Here is a 25,661-nt window from a genome sequence, read left to right as displayed (position 1 = left end):
CTTTTAGAAATGTAAAAGTAATCTGCAATCTGTATGAATAATGGGTTAAGGAAGGAATTGCAAAGAAAAAGCATGTTTGAGATAAACAATTTTATTACTTTCATAGGTCTTATAAGCAAATACTAGCAACAGTTAAAAGCAATATTAGGAAAGCTAAAAGGCATTTAGAGAAACATAATGCAGGAAATTGAAAAGTTGGTTTAAAGCATCTGTTCTCACTAATTTCGTAGTAAAAGAATAGTATAATGAAATAGTTAAAGAAGGAGGTGAATTTTTGTCTTGATATTAGAATGTGTCTGCTGAGAAATCCACACTGGTGAACCTGGCTAAATTTTCCCTGCCATCTGCTAACTGGAGGCTTTCTGATTCCTAATCAGCCATCTCATCAAACAGCTCAGTTGGGTCACAGCTCCTAACTTGAAAAGCTATGCTTCCATGTGTGCAAAGGTAAACTTTTTCTCGTCACTCTCCATCTATGTGTGCTCTTTGCCTTTTATAATTACACTCCACCACACAGCCTCATAATCTCAATTTGTTCAAGCAATATGTCACCCCATGCTTCAGATGGGACAGCTCCTGTGCTGCCCCAGCACACGTATGTGCATGTAATTACGTAGGCTGGATATGCCTCAGACTCCTGCCCTATGTGTGGATTATTATACTTGCTCCCCCACCCAGAGAAAATCTATTTGTCTCTGATGGGGAATCTGCTCTGTGGTGTTGCTGGCTAAACACTGCCTATCAGCTGCAAACAGTAGGCCTTTGGATTACTAGCTAGCCATTTCATCCAACTTAGTTAAAAGGCAATGCCTTCCTTGCCTAGTGGCACCTGTGTGTGCAACAGGAGGCCTCCTCTCCCTCAGCCTCCATCCATGCACACTCCTTGACTATTACAAAGATAAAAACATATGTTACACTTCTTTATTACTCTAATAAAAATATTTAATCTGATGAAACAATAAAAAAAGATTAATATTTGCTCACCTTATCATATAAAGTTCATTATTCCATGGATAAACATTGAGGACTGGTCCGATTCCAATCATGTGATTGTGATAGCCACCAACATTCTCAATATATTCATGTTTTATGGGTACTTTACACAGAAGGTCAAAATCTTCAGGAGATTCCTTACGAATTTTTTCAGCTGAATGGAAACCATCTACTAGGAGAGTTCTTCCACCAGTTCCCTCGTGTCTCAGACAATGGAATACCTGAATTCTGTAATGAGTAAAATGTTAAAATTGTAATATAAGGTAAATCAAAAAAGCAAAAAAGACGGAAAAAATAATTAGCAACAGTTATGTTGTGAAAAATGTAATTAGTTTCTTCATTATACATTTCATTATGATTTACAATTTAAGACTTGTAGTATAAGCAATGAGCTATGAAGAGACATTGAAGAAGTTGAACCTTTTTAGTCTAAGCAAACAGAGACTGACAGGGAACATGACTGAATTATTTAAAGTGATGAAAGGAATCAGTACAGTAGATTGTAGTTATTACATTAAAATAAACTCTGCAACAAGAACACTTGTTGGAAACTTGTTAAGGGCAGATTTCACACAAATGTAAGACATTTTTCTCCACACAAAGACCCATAGACACATGGAATAAATGACAAAGTAGTGTGGTGGAGAGTAGGACTTCAGTGGCCTTAAAATCCTGAACTTAATGCTATTTGAGAAAGATTGATGAGTTTGTTGGACACTTTTTTGAAACGTTATAATAACTGGGATCACTAAATAAATACAGAATTGCGCCATGTTGTTTTAGAATGTATCCCTTCAAAGATTACTTTCAGTTTTTAACATGTTGCCTTCTTCATGTGGCTGCTTCTGATCCTAAACCATATTGATAACTCACTATAAACATATTAATGTGTTCATAGTAAAGGATTAAATATTGGATAAGAAGAATAAATTTGGGTAATTTTCAGCCTTGCCTCAGGGTCTCTATAGACATATATGTACAGTACATCAATGTATTCATTTCTTGAGTTCTAGGGGTGGGGAATGCCTGACACACTATAATAAAATATTCTCATAAAATGTTCAATGACCAGTGAGTAACGTTTCAGTTTATTTCTCAGATGTCTGCTTTTTGTTGACAGCAATTCACCTGCCACTTCGCACAGGAGAATTCGTTTTTACTTTCTCATATACGAAGTATAGAGAAAGTATAGTAATCATGAAAAAATTCAACCTCAATATTTTGATGAATCTTGTTGGCATTTGGTTGTTACACCACAATTATAGATCTGTATTAACTTTTGAGCCAAATCCATCACCCGGAAGTGGTACTTTACCTGAACACATACTCAATTTTTTTTTTATATACAGCTGCAGAGTCTGACTTATTCAACTTTACTTTTATAATAATTGTTCAATATATTATTAATTTGATTTGTTGTTGATGGTTCCTTAATGTACATAATATAAAAATATAATCATTGTCTTGCGGTTTACTCCTCAAAGATCCATTCCATATCTGAGTATACAAGAAAGTCGAGGAGAGAGCACTTCCGGTTTTTGAAAATAAAATGGCACTGATCGAGAGACTAACTAGGTCATCATACAAGATCAACATATTGTTGCTGACCAATCACTTTTGCTTTAAAAACATCTGATAAGTGATGAAAAACTACACATACTAATGGGTTTTTGTATTTATTCCATATTTATTAATTTATCTTTTTTAGTTCATATTCACAACTCAGAATAACTGATATTGTGAAAGTAATCCATTAACAGAATTATATTTTAAAATATTTGTCTCCCTTTTTTCAGTGTTTTTTTCTCTCTCTCAAAATATGTAGTTGAAATATCATATTCTTTTTGTTCTTAACATCAGCCTTATCATACATATAACGGATACCAGGGATTTTTCCTGCCTTTCATCCAAACCTGCTGCGGTAGGCTCCAGATTTCCCGCAATCCTACTCTGGATAAACAGGTTTAGATAATGTATATGTTGTTCTTAATCTCAAACGCTGTCTCTGTATCATTTTTTGCCTGTCCGTACTCCTATTACCTGCTCTTGCTCTGCTCATTATGGGTTTACTGTCCTTTATGGTGGTCTATTCAAGACTCACTGCCCTTAACCTTGACACTACATACTTGTTATTCTTTGTTTCCTTCAATACAGCTAGGTGGGGTCTGCACACTCATTCAAATCTAAGAGCCCTGTTCTTCCTAAGCCCCTGTGATTTTCATGAGAAAATATTTTAAAAATTATAAAATTGTGTAAAATTGTTCATATTCAGTGTCTAGTTTTGATTATGCTTGTTTTTATCAGACAAAACAAAAAACAGATAGTAAACCAGGCAGTGTAGTAAGCTTCCACTAACATTAAACTCATATCCAAATCTGTTAAGTGTACAGTTCTGTCCGATTGTGACACAAAACTAACTCCGTAGGCGCTCCATGCCATAATTACTAAAACTAATATATACTAAAATAAAATAGAAATGTCTTTCTGAAATAAAAACTAAACTAAAACTAAAAATACACGATGAAGGAAAACTAAAACTAAACTGAATTTCCAAGTAATGGCTAACACGGTACAACACCCTAGTACTACAAGTAAGGTCAGAACAAATATAGAAATAAAAACTAATATAAAAAGGCAAAACTATAATAACCTTGGTGCCATCAGCATAGACACTCACACATTAGCATTGAAAGAAGCATTTTCCCTTTCAAAAGCTGATTTTATTATCAGTAGAACATCAGAGTTGTTCTAGCTAAAAAGGCCCAGAACAGCTTCAATATTTAAAAAGCTCATAAACTAAGTACTTAACAGATTTCATACGCATGCTGGCTACGAACACACATGCTGCAATGAGTATGAGAGTATTTGGCCCTTTACCTCTTGACTACTTGGATCAGTTTTCTTCTTTGTGATTAATTTGTTGGAAAACTGGTTAAACTCAGGCAGGGATGCTTTTGCTCAGAAATTGAACACAGAGAGACACTACAGAAGCTCTTGTTTTGTAATTCAGCCTTTGTTTTGGATATCCAGAGGAGTGTTTACCCCTTCAGTATGCACTCTGGTTTACTAAAAAAAATGAGTGTGAAAAGGGCTAATCTGTATGCCTCAAAATGGGAGCAACAGTGAATAATTCTTTTAACTGCTGAAAGCTGTGTCTCGAACATACACCCAAACCTTTGAGATACCTTTTTATTAAGAAATGTTGGAACTAATATATCTTATAAATCTTCAATAACAAAAACACCGGGGGGAAGACAGGGTTTTTCATTCTTGGATGGCTTTCAGTTAAATACCAGGGGCCTCATGTATAACACCGTGCGTAGAACTCACACTATAACATGGCGTAAGCACAAAAGCGGGATTGTGCGTACGCACAGAAAAATCCAGATGCAGGAATCTGTGCGCACGCAAAATTTCACGTTCTTCCACTACATAAATCCCGATCAGCGTGAAAAGTAACGCACGTGCACGCGCCTTCTGTCCCGACCCAACTCTTCCCAGAATTATGCCTCTTTGAATATGCAAATCAATATAAATAGCCTTCTGTGAAAAGACAATGGGAAAAGCACAGGGGAAAATAAGAATTTCAGCGAATACCAAGTGGAGGCAAAGGAAAAACCTACTATTTGTTGGTTTAAACAGTGGTATAATCAACAAAAGGAAGTTGATCGAGTGACATAGTGTCGGAGAAACTCGAAAGATCGAGTTCACAAAGTCGCACAGTGCCCGAAATAAAAAAGAAATCACATATCAAAGTCGCCATGAAAAGGCGACTCGCAGTGGACCGCCTGAATGTCATATGAAAGCTTATTAGGGTACAGAGAAAAAAAATAGGCACACAGTGGGGAAAAAGGCACGAAATGTCAACTTTAACCTCGAAATTTCCACTTTAATCACGTAGTTTATTTTGCCATTAAAGTAGAACATCATAAACTTCATCTTAAAATCGTTTATTTTACTAGTTTCTCAAGTAGCACGTTAAATGCTTTGTTCTGTATTTGATCTTCTATGTGCTCTGTGTGTGTGAATCACTACGTGCTTCTGTTCTTTCTCTTTCTCCGACAGGACACAGAATCCATTACATTCGAGATATTACAGCACTCTGAATAATTAAAATACTGAGATGTATATGTGATATCATTTTCATTTTGATAGCAATGAAAGCATGTTATTAAACATGGGAACACATTGGCGCAGTGAGTGTTCATATCTCACGCAATAGGCTTGCTGTGTCATGTGCGACCTTCGATGAAATAATTTATTACAGAAGTACTGTCTCTTTCAAACGTACTTTTCTTTCTCCAAATACCCAATTGCCACACAATCAGCTCTGTAATAGACATTAAGCCATCTGTAAGCTTAGAATGCCGATTCTTCAAAACTTTTAAGGAACATTGAAATATCTTCGTAGTACATGTTTAATTATTCTATCCGTCTATCCTTCCAGTGTTGCGTAAGCACCAGCAATAATACAGCGCAAGGTAGGAGCTATCCGTGAACCAGCTATATGCTGCGGCACCGTGTCCTCACATGTTTAATTATTAACAATGCAGATTATTTAAATGAAGTCAAAATTTTATCTGTATACTATAAGCAACATATTTTGCTGCATTTCATCTTAAAAATGATATCGTCATCATACGCGCTTTATAAAGTAGAGCAGGTTGTGCAATATTATAACTGTAGGGTAAGTTTACAGTGAGGTAATTGTACTTATAAGTACAAACAGTTCTGCATGGACTGATTGAGTGCGTTTATAGTTCTTGGGATGAAACTGTTTCTGAAACGCGAGGTCCGTACAGGAAAGGCTTTGACGCTTTTTGCCGTGGTTGAGGTAGTGTGTACTTGAAACTGTATACCGATGATTCTCTTTCCGATCAGCTGCTGTGATTCACACTCAGATACAGTGATATAAATACTCCGAGTGGTGCAGTGAGAGTAATATGGAAAAAGATGATCCGCAGTGGCAACCCTTAAAGGGAACAGCAAAAAGAAGAACAAGATGCAGTGAGCGTAACAACGCTAAAGCAGTTATGGTATTTGGAATACTATAGCTATTCCCTGGACCATTATATTGCTACAGGTTAATTACAATCAGATGCATTACACTAATAAACAATATGCAGTTAATTTCAGTGTATTTATAAAGCCGCGTCAGGAATGTGGAGCTAAGAAAGAAAGGGTGATCACACAGGAACAGTAGCACTGCTTTGACGCTGGGTGCCACCAGTCTGCAAAACCGAGCGGAGAAATTGCGTACGCCAAGGTATGAGTTACTGTGGAAATGTGCGTGGCTTTACGCCAAGTTTAGGTTTTATACATCGCGATTTGAGCGTGGAAACATTCGTACGCAACATTTCTGTGCGTACGCACCGTTTATACATGAGGCCCCAGGTGTTTGTTTTACAGCCTGACAAAATGACTGATGATTTATAAAATTCACAGCTATTACATTTTACAAACATATTATTTTGGCACAAATGGGAAAGAACTTTGCAGACTTCCCTGATATCCATCCATCCATCCATTTTCCAACCCGCTGAATCCGAACACAGGGTCACGGGGGTCTGCTGGAGCCAATCCCAGCCAACACAGGGCACAAGGCAGGAACCAATCCTGGGCAGGGTGCCAACCCACCGCAGCTTCCCTGATATGAGTTTCAATATTCATAGAAAAAAAATTGTATCTCCTTTAGGGGTGGGCGGTATGACCAAAATTCTATATCACGGTATTTTTCTAAATTATCCCGGTTTCACGGTATTGGATGATATTTTTTTCCCCATGCATGAGTGAATGTTAACCACATTTTCCACTGCAATTACTGCAGTAGACTGGCTAAGAATAACCTATTCCACTGTTATGAGAATTGTACATTGTACAAAAAAACATTTTAATGTGCACACAAGTATTAATACAGATTTGCATGGCCCCATAAAGTGATAGTTTTCAAGGGGGTGACACTAATGAAGAGAAGGAATCACATTGCATGACAGTTGCAGTCAAAATATAGAACCTTTTTATTGAACAAACTTTGCAAAAACTTAAACTATGATTTTGACAACATATTTTCAACCATCCAAAGGGGCATTTAGACTTAGTAAAATATCCAGAGGTGCTTGTCAAAACTTGTATTGCACTGAACATGTCTTAGAAAAGTAATAAATAGTAAATATTTTTTGTGAACCAACTACACTTTCTGTTAATGTTAACAATCTCTGTCCACTGACACATTAAAGTGACTTTTTAAACAACTTTACCATCAATAAACTGCATAATATTTAAACTAATAAATAACAACAATAAAGTAAATAATAGTAAGACTTCAAGCCCAAGTGCATTACACAGTATTCACCAAATTAAAATAAAATAAAACAAGTACAACTTTGTGATGACATCCTTACCAACTGTACCATCATTTAGGCAAACTGCATTAATATGGGCCTTGCTTCAAGCTAAGCTATATACATAAATAAAATAACTGCAACTTACATTTACTGTATAATGCTAATTGTGGTATAGCCCTACGGAAGTGCATTTGGACCACGGTGAAGAAAAAAAAAATACAGTAAAGAGGGAAGAAAAAAAACAAACTACCGGTATATGTCAAGAATAAAGTCGACATGCTGACTTTATTCTCGACATTTCCACTTTAATTTTGACGCTTATGTCAAGATTAAAGTCAACATTTCCACTTTATTTTCATAGTTTACTTCATAATTAAAGTAGAATGTCATAAACTAAACTTCATCCTAAAATCAATGTTTAATTTACTTGATTTTCTCAAACCCCGTCATAAGTTAATGCAGCACATTAAATGCTTTGTGTTGTGTTCCCCGACCCAGTTGTTAATCACTACGCTTCTTAAACTGACTTCCTATGCACTAAGAGGAGGCAGCAATCACCGCACAGAATCCATTCATTTCATGGTATTCCTGCTCTCTAAAAATTTAGAATGCTAAGATAAATACTTGATATCATTTTCATGATGAAATGCATTAAAGCAGGTATTAAACAAGCACGGTAGTGAAGCGGTAGTGCTGCTCCCTGGCAGTAAGGGGTCCCCAGGTGTACGTTCAGTGTAGAGACCTTTATGGCAGGTGTGACGAAGCTCCAAAAAACTGGATGTATGAATGGGTATCGCACAGGTTTAACTTAAATATTGTGTAAATGTTGGGTTTGTGATCTGGTGGTCGGAGACACGAACACAGAATTCAATGCATGTTCTTCTGAGCAGGCTTTCTTTATTGCACGCGTGCTGTCTCTATCTGACGTACTAAAACCCCAGTTCCTATCCGTCCTTTTTCTTTCTCCACATAACCAATCACCACACGATAAACGTCTTTGTGAAATTAAAACTAGTTATAACCTTAGCCCACGGAGTGTTCAGAACTTTAAAAACATCTTCGTTATACATGTTTAATTATGCCATCCATTCAGAGTTGCGCCCATCTCTGAACAAGTCGCCAGCACATCGAAGGATAAATACAAGCAAAACATACACTAGCAGGGTCAATATAGCACAACAAAACCCCACATCCTACATGACTTTGAAAGGAAACTGAAGCGCCGAGTAAACCCACCAGAAAAACATGCAAATGCAAGGCAGGCACGCCGCCGTTCCCCCATATGATTAATGCATGCTTTAATGCATTTCACCATGAAAATTATATTAAGTATTTATTTTAGCATTCTAAATGTTCAGAGAGAAGGAAGATCATGAAGTGAATGTATTCTGTGCGGCAATCGCTGCCGGCGCCTCCTGTTAGTGCAAGAAGAAGTCAGTTTAAGAATCACTTAACACAAAGCATTTAATGTGCTATATAACTTATGACGGGGTTTGAAAACATGTCGTCACACTATTACACAGTACCCAGGTACATTACACTGTATTGAAAACAAATTCCTATACTACCGCCCACTATTTGGTGGTGTAGCAATGAAAAAGAGCTCTAGTGCAACAAATCTGTGTTTACCGGTGTAGCAGTGAAAAGGTCCCCACTTGAACAGTTTCCCGCTGCGCCATGTTCCGAACGTCGTTTAGGCAATTTAAACCGGTGTTGCGGTATAAGAAAAATCCATATCATAAAAAAAATAAAAAACAGTTTTCGGTATGAACTGGTATACCGCCCAGCACTAATCTCCTTAATGTAAACATCTAGAATATCCCTAAAAAGTATAACTTAAAAGGGACTGGAATACTTCAGGTACATTAGCCAGACTATAGGGCATAACTAAGCACCTGACATACCCTGTGGAGGTATGAAACCCAATCTTCCACTGGTCAATCTCCCATATCCAAATTAAATTGTATGTGCCACTTAAATCCTGGTTTGTGCAAATTGTGTAAGTTTCTTGAGGACCAATTAATAGAAAGGGAGTGTCTCTGAAGCTAAGGGAACTCTCATTTTTTGTTTCAGATTTTTATAATATACAGGGGAATCTCTTCTCTTCTGAGTGAAGGCACACTGACAGATTTTGAAACAGAGGAACGATAAATTTCCATTAAACCCTTACAAATGAAACTCTTATCAATACATATGACATACAATTCCACTTTTAATTGGATCTGGGGATTTTGCAGACATTGCACAAGATGTATAACTAATAAAATTCTCCCCTAAGACTATGTCAGCTAATGCCAGTAAATTCTCCTGGACTGACAAAAATAAACTTTTTACAAAAAGTCTGACTGTTAGGGCCTGTGTTGAAATGCCTAAATAAAACAGAAAACAATAAAACTGAGAAACAACAATAAAAACCACAGTCCTTCTTATGTTAGAAAAAAAACTTTTAGATTAGAATAATGGAGCTCCAGAACAATAAATTATTATCAAATATTGAAAGTCAAAATACTCAATCCCTGATCTATGTTCTTTCTTGGCTAAAAAAAAAAAACTTGAGACCCAAAAGTTAAAGTTAACTTTGATACAATACATGGATAAAAGGTAAACAAACCACCAACTTTTAAAAGTAAACAGGCTGGTGGTCATGTGACTGGCAAAGAAACCTTGTTACTACCGAAAACATGGGATCACATGGAAACAATAAGGGCAAGACATTTAACACAAAAAACACTAACAGGAAAAAAGTTAAATCATACAGACAAAACTATAAATACAATATATATACCCATTTCAACATTGTTTTTAAGTTGCTTTGTTACCGTAAATACTGTAAAAAATTTTTTTTTTTGCTTTTTAACTGATGAGGCCACCCTCATTGAGCAACTAGTTCTGCACCTACTGCAGCAATTTTTTTAGCTATCTGATGGACCTAGTGTGACTGGCAAAGCACCCATATTCCTTCAGTATTTTGAAAATGATGCTCTTCCATTTGTTCTTCTGAGCTGGCACATAGCTCTTATTAACTAAGATTTGGACTTCTCAGATAGTGAGCTAGGGTCCTCATCTGCACTTATTTCGATAAAAGCAATATTCATGTACAGTGGACCCTTGACATACAAACTCAATTCGTTCGCGAGGGCTGGTTGTAACTCAAGTTGGCTGTAAGTCAAGACTATTTTTCCCATAAGAAATAATGGAAATACGCATAATGCGTTCCGAACTTCCCACAGCAACACTTACTTAACCTTTTCATAATAAAAAAGGGTTGTATAATGTGCATAATTTACCAAAACACCAATAATTTTTCTAATGTACTAACCAAAAAGTTATAAAAAGTGCCTAGCATACCAGAAACAACAATTTCATACTGTATTCACCATTTAAGTTGAGATCTTTGGGCTGCAGGAAGGGAGGAGGAGGAGGAGAATGAAATGGAAGGTGGTTATTGTTTGGAAGGAGCCTCCTTATACAAATCTTTTCTTTGTAAAATTGTCGAGATGGTGGATTTCGACATGCTGTACATATTAGCAAGATCGGTCACACAAACACCACTCTCATATTTCCGCACAATTTCGTTCTTCATTTCGATTGTGATCGCTTTCTTTACCTTTGTTACCTTCTCTTCCTTCCTTAGCAATTATCGAAATAAATTATATAAATCACTGCACTGATCGAAATTACGTCCACAAACACATGTATCTGGGCTCCGACTGACGCTTACGAACGCTCTCAGCTGTTTGTTTACAGTCGTGCAAGCGGATACACGTGACAGCATTCAGGTCGTAACGCAAGATGTTGGTCGTAAATCAAAACAAAAATTTTGGTTGTAAATCAAGTTGTTCGCATGTCAGGCCGGTCGTATATCAAGGGTCGACTGTATGCATAAATTTATAAGAGAGGGTAATGCACCAGTTCTTGTTGAACTTTCTTGGCCTCTCTTTGTCCTATTATTTGAAAGTCTTTCAGACATTCCCAACCCTTAATTCGCTTTAATGTCAATTTGCAAAAGGTTTACATAAAACAATAAAAACCCAAAATTAAGGATAATGCACACAGATTAATATTACATGCACATATGTAATGGAGGAAATCATTTATATTTATAGGCTGGACTCTTAAGAGCGAGCATGCTTAATAAGAAGCACTGAATTGAATTAAATTGAACTTAACAAGGTCTCAAACAAAACTTGGGCTTGTGGAAAAGGCTGTTGTTTTTGTAAACTCTGAGATCCCTATTAAGATTTATTATATTTTCATACTGAGACTTTACTAGTATGACTTTACTATTCTCTCCACATCCCTTCCACTTTCATTATTTTTTTTTTGTTAAATACTTTGTGATAAAGATAAATATGAATAACAAAACATACCCACATGGTTCCTGGAAGTAGGATGTGTCAGTGTGACAATTCAGAGCATGTTTTGTATAAGCTGTATCACCTCGAGAAAAATCAGATGTAAAATTCCACATTCTTCCGTACATGGTTTCCCTAAAGAAAAAGACATTAAAAATTATTCATACTCTGAGCAGCAGAGCTATAAATGTTTTCTACACATGTAGTTTTTTTTATCAAAAATCCTCTAATCTAAAATTCTCCAGGTACAAAACAAATCCAATTTCAATAAATGTTACAGCATGAAATGTACAAAACACACTAACTTGCCTGTGTTGCCAATTTTTGTCATGGTTCAATGACTCAATTCCTGGATTTCCAACAACTGCAACCAGATTTTTGTATGTTTTTTTTTTCCTCTTTTCACTAAACAGTTTCTGATTTGTTTTCATCTTTTTTGTATAGCTTGCAATTTTACAATAAAGGTGGAACAAGTTCTGACAATATTTACCTTGGTTTCATTTTTTTTTTTAAACACACTAATCTGATTTTTAGCAGGGGTGTGTAGAGTTTTTATATCCACTGTATAGTGCTGCTGATTAATTAGACTGTTGAACATGCTACATGAAGTCCTTGGCGGTGTTGGTGTGAAATACATTGCAGCAAAACTCTGCATTAAAGGATGTTACCAAATTAGGATAAATCGGTAGTGTTACAAAGGTGATTTAATGTTGATTTATTCAAAGCTAAAAACTGCCAAAAATCTTCGACTCTACATTAGAATCAAAATGTAAAATTAGTATTGCTCAAGTATAAGGGGAGTTTGAATAAATGTCTATCAACAAAAAAAAGCAAGAGTTACTAATTATTTTTACTCACTCAAAAGTACCGTCTTGTTCTATTCTTATCGCATTATGAAAAACAGCATTTCTACCAGCTACAGAAAAAAAAATACGCTTCATTCTGCTAAGTCGTGTCTTGGCTTCACAATTAATACCGTATGTGGGGTGTATTTTTTTCCTCTTTTTCTTTTCTTACTTTAACTTCAAAATGCACTGATCATTGATTGGTATTGAGAATTTAAGGACGATATGTTGGTAAACAACAGTGTTAGCTTTTTAAAAAATAAAAAAAAACGCAAAGCTATGCACTGCATTGTTAGCAATCTTTAATTTAATATTGTTTTTTGTATCAGTATGCTGCTGCTGGAGTATGTGAATTTCCCCTTGGGATTAATAAAGTATCTATCTGATAAACCAATTACACTACGTGTTTTTTTATCTCTGAATTATTGTCACATATGGTGGACGTAGTAAAATGAAGTGCGTGTATGGACATTAGGTCACCACCGTCAAAGGTTGCATGAATCTTACTTCATAGATTATGTCAAATATAACATCATAACAAGCAAAACAGATTTCCTTTTGAAAAGATTATATTTCACATGCAAGTTTGCAATAGCTATTTGTACACGAGAGCTATTGAAGTTTTTTGGGGATAGGGTGCAGAAAGACAGGAAGCTAGCTCTTTAAGAGTTTGGCAACACTGCATACACTGGTTTTGGCAACACATTTTTCAGAAAAGGGTTTGGATTAAAATAAACAGTGGGAAAGTGTCTTTTTTAAATAAAATATTTCTAAACACAAGACAAGAGGAGACAAAAAGATGTACTGTATAAGATAAAGACTGAAATCCAATGAGATAATTAACTCAGTAGCAGTTAATATTTTTGATGGCATTCTGTGTTTGTCAATGTCCTTATTTAAATTTTGTGAGTGCTGATGAAAATCTCTGGAGCTGCACACTGTCAGATTGGAATTGGAGGGCCCATGTTGGCATTTTCCTCAAAGTTGCAGATATACTGTAAGGAAGTAATATATATTACATACCAGTCTTACTGAATCTGTTGGCAAAATTGACTACACTCACAGGCACAGTGCTCAAAAAGCAGTTGATCTTTATAGCTCTTGTTAAACGTGTCTTCTTTGAACTTCACCAGCCTTTGTTACTTTCTCTCTGCTTTGCAGACAGCCTTCAATTGCATAAACTGACATGCTAATCAGCAGCTCTACTAAGGATATGATAAATATTGAAGTAGTGAGTTTTCAACCAGAATTTAAAAGCCAAGAGTGAAAGGGATCCCTTTTATAATAGCAGGCAGACTATTCCACAGCTTTGGGGTACTGTAACTAAAAGCTTGACCTCCCACTGTTATTTTATTAATCCTTGGAATCATAAGCAGACCAGAATCTTCAGATCTGCATGCTCTGGTTTGTAAGTAATGATAAGTTCAGATAAGTAAGCAGGACCTTGGCTATTTAAGGTTTTATACTAAATGTAGGATTTTGAAAACTGCCCTAAACTTAACTGGAAGCCAGTGTAAAGACTTAAGAACTAGAGTTATAAGTTCATATTTTCTTGTTCTTGTAATAATTCTTACAGCAGCATTTTGAACATAACTGAAAGCTGTATAAAGAACAATTAGAACAGCCAGTGAACAACACATTGTAATAGTCAATTAGACTAGTAATAAATGCATTAATTAATTTCTTAGTATCATGCATATTTAGAAAATGCCTCAATATCCCATGGTATTTAAGATGGAAGAACATGTTTTTGATAGTTCTGAAATGTATACTTTAAATGACATGCTAGTTTCTAAATAATGCCTACATTGTGGGCTGATTTGGTAAAACTAATGATGACTCTGAGTTAAATAATAACAAAATATTTTCGTGATTAGTGTCATTCCGTCTAATAATTAACATTTCTGTTTTATCTGTACTGTAGTTCTCATCCAGACACTCATTTAACTCACTAACACATCTAATTAAGGACAACATCAGAGAAATGTCATTTGGGTCAGTGTTAATTTTGACAATACATTCTGATTTAGTTTTAGTCAGACTTTTGACTAATTTGCATTTTAGTTTTAGTCTCATTTTACTCATTTAATTATTATTAGTTTTAGACTAGTTTTATTTGCCAAAAAATAATTCAATTTTAGTTGAGAAAAAATAAATCAGTTATAGTTAACTAAAAGTCAAATCAGATAGATATCTTGTTTAATATATGAATATGCACATAATACCTCTAAACTATTATACTAACATGTACACTAAAGAGCCAAACCACATTTAGTGATTATTGAACATAAAATGAAGAGTAGGTATAGAAAAGATTTACTCCAAAAGCTGTTGGTCAGATAATGGCAGCTCTGATCTGTCATTACAGTTTTATGGCCTTCAACATGCCTTAGTTATGCTGTTGTAAGACTTTACCAAAAAAGGCTGGACCAAGCAGCACACAGTTAATTTCAGCACAGAGTTTAGAAAGATTGAGATCATCATGGCCTATTGGATTTACCTGACCACGTGCACATTTTAAATTTATTCTCTGTTAGTTTTTCATGAGCACCTGAAAAAGACTGATTAAATTAACACTTAAAAATTCAACAGTATAGATATAACAACGTTTGGATTTGTGAATTTTAAAAATAATGTTGGCAATTTACATTTAAACAAACCCTTAAAAGATGTTTTTTGTAAAAAATACTTGCAAAATCTGGTTTGTCAGAGAATTTTTTCAACATTTGCTATTGCAGAATTTATATTTACATTGTAAAACTCACTACAGAGTAACATTTAATGGATGAGTCCATTTATTACATGAATCCAGTATTTCTGAACTCTTTTAAAACAGCCTTGCTCCGCTGCTTCCAAAGTGTGTCACATTAGTGATCAGACTTTGATATTGCTTAGCCTGTGTGCAAATCCACAATTATAAGGTTATCTGTAGTCAATTAACTGCAACTGAGAGAATGCATTATATTCACTAACATACCATTCTAATATATGACATAACTTTTTTTGCCACATTCTTCAAATTTAGGGGTTGTGCTTATAAACATTAGTTTACCCTCAAAAAACCAAATGAATAACAAAAATTTAGTGTTTGCACATTCATGTTCAGGAATGAAGCAATGCGGTTTTGCTGTAGTGTACATGTACATATTGTATTAATTGGGAGATGTCACTTCAGGCACTGAATTCCTAAATACATTTTATGCTAGTATTAACAAATGGAGCATCTTATTTCATCAATGATGCAGACAAGCCAAATAGCCACTTCGTTTGAAACTTGCTTTGATGTTTAGTTGCTACAACTATTTTGTCACCGCCACTGTGCCCGTATGTGTAAGTGGATGCATGCAAGGTGGCTTCAGTTGCAACCCTGAACTGTATCCACCACTTACAAAATGAATGGATGCGTGGCATGTATACATGTGCTCATTACAATCAAAGAACGAATGCAAAGTTTTTATTCCTTTATTGGAATTGTGTAGGGCGCCGTATTAAAAGAAATTAATCCACCCGTCATTTCAGCTGTTTTAACAGATGCGTGACAATACAAGTTAAACAGTTAAAACTCACATTTGAGGATGAGTGCATCTGATTGCACTTTCAAAGCTGTATGAATCTGTTTCTTAAGCAACTCATAAAGGGATAAAACTGGCAAGAAAAAAATCCTGTGTGTACCGGCTTTTTTTGTTTTCTGTTTAATACAGTAAGCACGTTTTCCTCAGTTGCACTTGATGCATTAGTATTAGCTGGATGAACACAACGCTGGAGGTAACAGTACTGGCACTGGGCAAGTCACCACCTACATAACATTATATACCTTGGCATGAAAATCAGGATGGCATGTCTCTGGAAGCCTCTCATGTTTGTGGTGTTCTTTCCTGTGAGATTCATTCCAAATGACTTACACTGGGTTTTATTTGTGTCAGAGTAAAAAGTTGGTCCATATGTCTGACCACTTTTTTCACCTGTGAATTATGTTGGCTTACATAGTGGGGCAGAGCAGGATTCTGGCTGACATGATGATTTTCTGATGGCGCACAAACTAGCAGTATCCAATTACAAACATTTTTTAAATTACACCACTGCATTCATGCTCGTTATTTGTCGGTGGACAGTGTCATGTTTGACAGAGATGTGCATAAAGCTTCATAATGCTCATTGTCCAGTTGTCTGTCTCTAACATTTTTGTTTTGTTTATTTTTCATTTTAGTTTACATCATCTTAGTTTATATCATTAAAGGCACACTTTAATTTAGTTTTTGTTAAATTTTCCTCACAGAAAAAAATGTCATTGACAATTAATTTGTGTCTTAGATTTTATCAACAAAATTAACAATGAACTGGGTGTCATCTGCGTACAAGTGAAAATTAATGTTTTCTAATAACAGTTCCCTGTGGAAGCAGGTAAAGTGAAAACAGTAAAGGTCCCAAGTACCGAGTACTGTCAGCAGACATTTTTACATACTGTACGTACTGGAATCGAATTGATAAATAAGAACTAAACCAGGCAAGGACAGTGTAAGCCCAATGTCATTTTGCAGTGACATACCATTGACAATGGTATCAAACACGGCGCTTAAATCTAACAACAAAATTACAGTGGAATTTATTTCATCAAAAGAAATCAGAATGTCATTTACAAGTGTTAGTGCCGTTTCTGTACTATGACCAGCGTGGAAGCCAGACTAGAATTTCACAAATAAACTGTGAGGTGTAAGTTGAGAATGAAGCTGATTGGCAACTAGTTTTTCCAAGTATCTTAGAGAGAAAGGGTAAATTTGAAATGGGTCAATGATTATTATATATGAGGGTCTAAGTCTGACTTTTTAAGTAATGGTTTGATGACTGACACTTTTAGTGGATAAGGTACTGTGCCATGCAGTAATTAAATATTGATAATGCTAAAAATAGGTGCCAAAGAACAACAATTGTACTTTTTACTAGTTTTTGGCACTATCTCTAGGGAACAAGTAGTAGGTTTTATTTTAGAAATTAAAGTTAAGACTTCCTATTTTGTTGTAAGTTTAAAATTTCTAAAGTGCTGAATGCAAGGTGAGACTGGGTTTGCCAAGTTAGTATTAGGTTTGTACTGTGATGCTGAGATCTGGAATCTTATATTTTTGATTTTCTCATTAAAGACGTTCATAAAATCCGTACTACTAATGTCTGTTGGTATTCTGCACTGTAGTTCTGAATTTCCATTTGTTAAATTATCCACTGTTATAAACAGTACACGAGGAATATTATTATTGTTATCTATCATTTTAGAATAGCAGTCTAAGCAAGCTTTAAAGAGAACTTTTTTATATTTTTAACACACTTTGTCTATGCAATTCAAAGGACCTGCAGCTTTGTTGTTCTCCATCTACGCATCCAATTTTCGACATTTTAAGAGCTCGAGTGCTCTCATTAAAGCAGACTGAGTTTCTATATGCATTGATCACTTTTGTTTTAAGGGGAGTCACTGCGTCTTTCAAGGTCATATAATAATTTGATGTTAAATTACTTTTCACGATTACTCTTGACTTAAAGTATCTATAAATTTTGAAACAGAATTACAATCTAGATGTCGTACTATCTTTGTTTATTTTTTGTGAATGTATTGGTAGTGGCAGAACCAAATCAAACAATTAGTGATCAGAAATAACTTCATTTAACTTTAAATTTACAATTTCAACTCTGAGTTATTATTAAACCTAATGTGTGGTTATGATTAGGAGTTGGAACACTGACAATCAGATAAAATCCTACTGAATTTAACAAATAAGTACAAAATTTTCTGAAAGTGTCCATTTCCACATCAATGTGTACATTAAAATTCCCCATCAACACTACACAATTGTAATTGCAGTTGCATCTTTACCAGCTTCCCCAAAATCGAGCTGCTACTGAGTTGGAAAAGTAGGGTCCAGCATGAATCAAACGAGTAACAAAAGAAATTTTTCAGTCCAATAAAGTTCATATTAAAAAATGTTTATTGAAAATTCAAAGCAAAACAGTTCACACAATAATAGAGCAAAAAGTTACTACACATGCAGGATAAAAGACATAAAAGAAAATATATTTCTTTTACAAGCTTAGCTTTTTCTTGTTAAACTTAAATTACTTTCTATACTTAAAGTTTCTATTTTTTTCTCTATGGCAAACTTACATACGCTTTACTTATTACCCTAAGTTCTTGTCTATAAGCCGTGGCTTATCTAAGGAAAAAAGTTGTGAAAATGAAAAAATAGAATATCGGCTTATACATAAGACCGGCTTATACATCCATCGCGGGGGTTGCGTTCCAGAGCCACCCGCGAAATAAGAAAATCCGCGAAGTAGAAACCATATGTTTATATGGTTATTTTTATATTGTCATGCTTGGGTCACAGATTTGCGCAGAAACACAGGAGGTTGTAGAGAGACAGGAACGTTATTCAAACACTGCAAACAAACATTTGTCTCTTTTTCAAAAGTTTAAACTGTGCTCCATGACAAGACAGAGATGACAGTTCCGTCTCACAATTAAAAGAGTGCAAACATATCTTCCTCTTCAAAGGAGTGAAGCAAACAAATCAATATGTCTGTTTGGCTTTTAAGTATGCAAAGCACCGCGGCACAAAGCTGTTGAAGGCGGCAGCTCACACCCCCTCCGCCAGGAGCAGGAAGAGGGAGAGAGACAGAGTTTGTTTTTCAGTCAAAAATCAATACGTGCCCTTCGAGCTTTTAAGTATGTGAAGCACTGTGCAGCATGTCTTTTCAGGAATCAGCTTTACAAAAGATAGCAACGTGAAGATAATCTTTCAGCATTTTTAGACGACCGTCCATATCGTCTAGGTGTGCAAACAGCCCCCCTGCTCAATCCCCATACGTCAGGATCACAGATAGTCAGCGCAAGAGAGACAGAGAAAAGTAAGTTGGGTAGCTTCTCAGCCATCAGCCAATAGCGTCCCTTGTATGAAATCAACTGGGCAAACCAACTGAGGAAGCATGTACCAGAAATTAAAAGACCCATTGTCCGAAGAAATCCGCAAACCAGCAAAAAATCCGCGATATATATTTAAATATGCTTACATATAAAATCACAATTTAAATGACCGCTACGCGCGCGTGTTGACTCTGCGACGCCCAGAGCAGAAAGAACGCGCTCCGGCCGCTCCAACCGCGCCATGCGGGGAGTGAGAGAGACGCCAATATCTCACACTCTCTCCCCCCTTAAAGAAATTAAATGGGTGCGAGTGAGACCACTGACCTCCCTCCCTTCTATTAGTTATAGGTTATAGTACGTTCGGCTTATCCATGAGTCCGGCTTATCTATGATACGATTTTATTTTAAAAATTCGTATGATTTTTGGTCTCCGGCTTATACATGAGTCCGGCTTATAGACAAGAACCTAGGGTACATTCAATATGTTCTATACATATGGCACATTCAATACGCTCAAATACAATGTTATGGGATACGGTTTGAAAACTGTTTGCCCTCCATGCTTTACCAATTGCAAGGCAGATCATAATCTGGGACTAATCTGTAGTTAATGGGACAACAAATAAAAAGAATATTCTTTTTCAGTTTAGCTTGTGTGTGTGTGTGTGTGTATATATATATATATATATATATATATATATATATACATACAGTGGACCCTTGACTTACGAACTCAATTCGTTCGCGAGGGCTGGTTGTAACTCAAGTTGGTTGTAAGTCAAGACTATTTTTCCCATAAGAAATAATGGAAATACCCATAATGTGTTCCGAACCTCCCACTGCAACACTTACTTAACCTTTTCATAATAAAAAAAGGGTTGTATAATGTGCATAATTTACCAAAACACCAATAATTTTTCTAATGTACTAACCAAAAAGTAATAAAAAGTGCCTAGCCTACTAGAAACAACAATTTCATACTGTACTCACCATTTAATTTGACATCTTTGGGCTGCAGGAAGGGAGGAGGATGATAATGAAACTGAAGGCTTTTTAAAGGCTTTCTTTAACTTGCGCTCAGGCATTTGCAATCATTTCAATAGCTTCTTTTGCGTTAATTTTAATCTCCTCCTGCCTACAAGTTATTCTGACGAGAATTTTTCTCAGCATTTCCTTGCGATGATACAAGGAACTGTTTCTGAACTCTTCTGAGACCCCCCCCACTCCCCACTCAATGGGAACGACATGCTGAAGTGCGTCCTGAAGCGCGATTGCCGCGACTATGGAAGCTTGCTTGTCCATTGCAGGGCAGGGATATCACATGCATATCACCCATCGATATCTTTTCTGTTTGCTTTGGCTGAGAGACTCAGCACAGCTTTAAGCCAGCTGTTGCCCCAGCAACAGATAAACAGTCTTCCATATGGAGTTTGGACTTTGGCATTTCTTCTAGTTGGGGGAGGTCCCAAGAGAGTTTACAAACCTGACATTTTATTGAATGAGTGCCGCATTAATAGGAATGTTTCTGTTTGTTTACAATCGCGCAAGCGGATACACGTGACCACATTCAGGTTGTAACACAAGATGTTGGTCGTAAATCAAAATAAAAATTTTGGTCGTAAATCAAGTTGTTCGCATGTCAAGCCGGTCGTATATCAAGGGTCGACTGTATATATATATATATATATATATATATATATATATATATATATATATATATATATAGGGCTGGGCAGTATGACCAAAATTCTATATCACGATATTTTTCAAAATTATACCAGTTTCACGGTATTCAACTGTATTTTTTTCCCATGCATGAATGGATGTTAACCACATTTTCCACTGCAATTACTGCAATAGACGGACTAAGAATTACCTATTCCACTGTCATGAGAATTGTACATTGTAAAAAAAAAATAAACATTTTAATGTGCACACAAATATTAATACAGGTTTGCATGGCCCCATAATGTGATAGTTTTCAAGGGGGTGGCACTAATGAAGAGAAGGAATCACATTGCATGACAGTTGTAGTCAAAATATAGAACATTTTTATTGAACAAATTTTGCAAACAAATTAAACTATAATTTTGACAACATCATTTTAACCATCCAAAGAGGCATTTAGACTTAGTAAAAAATTCAGAGGTGCTTGTCAAAAGTTGTATTGCACTGAACATGTCTTAGAAAAAGAATAGAGTAAATATTTTTTGTAAACCAACTACACTTACTGTTAATGTTATCAATCTCTGTCCACTGACACGTTAGCTATATGGATTGTAATGGCGTTGGTTATCTCGATCTACTGCTTGCTTTTTTTGTCGTAGGCAGTACAAGTGACGTCTGACTCGAGTGTCCTCTAGCTTTTTACCTGAGGACATGGAGGGTGCCAATCTTAGTTCCATACATTCATGGTACTCCAAAGCATGTTTGCAGCTAAGGTGGTACAGCAAGTTGCTCGTGTTACTGCCTCCAGCGACAACTTTAGCTCAACAGCATTTGCAGTAAATAGTTGTTTGGACCACATCCGACCTTTTAAAACCGAAATCTCCAGACAATAGACGTGGCTCCTTTTTTCTGCAAAAGTTCTGTGTCATCATGTTCAACTTTATCGTCTGCTACATCTTCAGTTTTAGAATGTTCTCTATAAATTTTCACCGCTCAATACCTCCACTGACGCATGTACTCCGTTGCATGCGTGTTTAGTGGTGTAGCAGTGAAAAAAGTCCCCCCTTAAACAGTTTCCCACTGCGCCATGTTCCGAACGTTGTTCAGGCTATTTAAACCGGTATTGCGGTATAAGAAAAATACATATAACAAAAATAAGGAACAGTTTTCGGTATGAACCGGTATACCTCCCAGCACTATATATATATGTAAAATATAGGTAAACATTTTTTTTTCTATTTTTAGAGAGTATAACTTAAAGCTAGTAAAAATAATACTAGGAGCATAATAAGGAGCATCCCATATGAAAATATAACGATCTCATTAACTGACAGTGCATACCAATTTATAAATTTTATGTCCGTTTGAGGTTAAAAAGAAAAAAAAAAAAAGCAACACTTTATCCCCAGCGGGGAATCGAACTCGGGTCTGTGAGGCACGGCAAAGCTGCTACGCTCTAAGAAGCAAATCTTAGCGCGCTACGCCACGGAAACTGGTGTATCATCCTTGAAGCTTTTGTGAAAGTGTTTATTTGATCTTTGGAACTCAGGCTTTACACATTCTATAGTTTATGCCTACTACATTTTGTAACATTTTTTACTAAAATATGAAAAAGTTTCTGTTTTAACAATGTGTTTAAACAGATTACTGTAGAAACGGAACACACATGAAATGCGTGTGTTCCAAATAACGATCTATTATTTCCACTCTAAAACACCACTTCACTCCCAGATAATCAATCAAGGCATGAGCTGGGAAAAGTTTGCGCACGTTCTAAGGCGGTGGGGGGGATGGAATAGCCGGCTTCTGGCAGCTTGTCTTTTATTAGCACATTTAGAGGACAAAGGATGCTGGCGGAGAGGTGTGAACTGATTTAAGAAGCGATTTAAGGTGGGCCGGATCTACAAGTTTTTTTGTAGGCTCTGGTAATTCTAGTGTTAATGAGCTAATCCAACCAATTTGGTGTTGCAAGTAATTAGTATTGAGCGGTTACATGCATTCAAATCAGCAAAATTACAAGGGCACCCAAATTTTTGCACAGCCAGTTTTTCACATTTGATTTAATTTCATACAACTAAATACTGCTTCACTAAAAATCTTTGTTCAGAAAACACCCCAGTACTCAGATGTTCCTAAGAAATGAAAGACATACCACTGTTATCTTTTTTGTTGAAAGTGGAGTAAATTATTATGCAGGCTGAGAGAGGTTCTCAAACTTTTTCATATGACTATAACATCAGTTACCCACCGATTTAGAATAGGAGAGTTAGGATTCTTCCATTGACCAAGTCTTTGTGCCAATAGTCTAGTAAAGGCAATTACAACTCGTTTGTCCTTCTCCACTTTATGCTCATCTGGGAGTACCCCAAATACAGTTGTTAATAGATTAGGAGGGATTGTGACACCAAGGCTGTCTGAAAGGCACTTAAAGATTTTGGTCCAGAATGATGTTAACACTAGAATTACCAAAGCCTACAAAAAACATGTAAATCCAGCCCACCTTAAATCCCTTCACACCTCTCTGTCAGCGTCTTTTGTCTTGTAAATGTGTTGATCAACACAACCAGCAAGCAGCCTGCTATACCATTCCCCCAACGCTGCAGAAATAGCAGAACGTTCTCCCAGCTCAAGCCTTGATTACCTTGGAGTGAAGTGTTGGAGTTTTAGAGGGGAAATAATAGATCGTTATTTGGAACACATGCATTTCATGGGTGTTCCGTGTCTACAACAATCTATGTAAATACATCGTTAAAACAGAAAAGTTTTTCATGTGTTAGTAATAAATTATAAAATGTAGACATAAACTGTATTTTGTGTGAAGGCTGAAGTCCAAATATCAAATAAACACTTTCACAAAAGGTGCAAGCATAATATGACAGCTTCCGTGGTGCAGCAGTAAGAACTGCTGACTTGTAATCAAGAGGCCGCAAGTTTGATCCTGGGTGTTTCGCAAATTTACCGTTTTGAGTAGTGAGCTGCTCTTATTGTTGATATTATACAATAAAAACATACATTTGATTTGAGTCTGTAACAGCCGGTGTAAATTTATAGTACTTGTAAAAGTTAGTTTTTTTTTTTCCCACTTTTATTCTCTTAGTCACGATCACAATACAACCCCACCCCCAGATCTGATGCTGTTAGAGTTTATTTGAAACTGGGAATAACTGTAGATGTGAGTGGTGTTTTGAGACAATGGAACTGGAAATTCTCAGATCTGGAGGGATAAAAACTGACACACAAATGCTGGTGAATCATGCCTTCTTCGTATCTCACTGTCACTTGAATATTTTAAATTCAGTTTTATTGAGTGTCCCTGCTCACGCTGAATTAATATGCACTAATGCAATTTTATTTGAAAACGAACAGCATCAGATCGGGTGTAAATTTATGGTACAGTCACGTTCACGCCTCCCCCCTCCTGATCGGATCCTAACTAACTGCGTCAGCATAAATTTACACCCGATCTGACGCTATTCATTTTCAAATAATATTGCATTAGTGCGATGATGTTTTCTGATTGGTAATATTCTAGTGTTAATTTGGTGGATGCCCAAATGATGTGGCCCAGTGAGACCGGAACTTGATTGCAGCATTCGCAGGTTGGATCTTGTCCTGGAAACATTTTGGACAATTTTAAACGAGAGAGATGTGCTCAATATATAATTTTGAGCTCAAGTGAATTCTGTGCATTGCTACTTCCACTCTCTTTCTGAGATGCTGAGTGAGAGATCCTTTACCCACTGTACTCTTGGATCTTTGAAAGGGAGGGACTGTAAAATGGTTTTATATATTACGGAAATGCTGTCTGAGTCCTCAAGACTGATCGGTAGGTGGGAGGTGAGGAAACTTGGGCAGGTTCTGTTTAACAAAGTTTCTAATTTGAAGGTAGTGAAAGAAATGTGTTGCTGGAAAGTTAAATTTGGAATGTAATTGTTCTTAAGATGAAAAGATGTTGTCTATGTATAGATCTCTAAGTGATTTAATTCTGAATGTTTTCTAGACATTAAAAACTTTGTTTGAAAGAGTGGAAAAACGTGGTTCTCGTGCAGAGGTGCCACAGATAAAAGCTTCTCTATCTTAAAATACTTCCTATATTGGTTCCATATTCTGAGTGAGTGAAGCACAATTGGGTTGGTAGTAAATTGGTGATAACTTGTATTTATTGGGGTGCAAATCAAGGAATATAAAGAAGTACTGCAGGATTTTATTGCTATTGTGGACCAAGCCTGCGTATGTTCATCTATTTGTGTCCAGGTTTTTTTTAGCTTTTTTAATATAACTAAGAAAATAGATCAATTTAACATAACCTAAACAACTAACAAATGGCTCTTACATTAATTTATAGCCAAATTAGATAAAAGGTTGACAAATTCAGTCATGAACAATGAATGTGGTCCTGCTGGTCTGTAGACTAGCACTACAATTGTGCTGGAATCGGTTTTAAGATTTAAAATGAGTACCTTAAAAGATGTGAATTCCCCTACATTTTTAGAAGCAATTAGCATTTTGTCACAATGAATTATTCCAAGTCCACCACTTCAACCAGTAT

The 25,661-nt window shown here is 36.0% G+C and overlaps 1 protein-coding gene across 2 annotated transcripts in view; it reads right to left on the bottom strand.

The window, feature by feature from the left end:
- tmlhe (trimethyllysine hydroxylase, epsilon) overlaps nucleotides 1-25,661 on the bottom strand; it is a 294,616-nt gene that overhangs the window by 39,623 nt on the left and 229,332 nt on the right. For both annotated transcript variants that reach the window (XM_051934393.1, XM_028815427.2), the window contains 2 exons: nucleotides 11,708-11,827; nucleotides 985-1,221 (listed from right to left, as the gene is read on the bottom strand). In XM_051934393.1, the coding sequence (XP_051790353.1) occupies nucleotides 985-1,221; nucleotides 11,708-11,827 (357 nt within the window). The remainder of the gene's footprint in view (nucleotides 1-984; nucleotides 1,222-11,707; nucleotides 11,828-25,661) is intronic.

This window comes from Erpetoichthys calabaricus, chromosome 12 (assembly GCF_900747795.2).
Source record: "Erpetoichthys calabaricus chromosome 12, fErpCal1.3, whole genome shotgun sequence".
In the NCBI taxonomy this organism is placed as follows: Eukaryota; Metazoa; Chordata; class Cladistia; order Polypteriformes; family Polypteridae; genus Erpetoichthys; species Erpetoichthys calabaricus.
The sequence above is the reverse complement of the archived record's forward strand: the minus strand, read 5'-3'. Positions and strand labels throughout refer to the sequence as shown.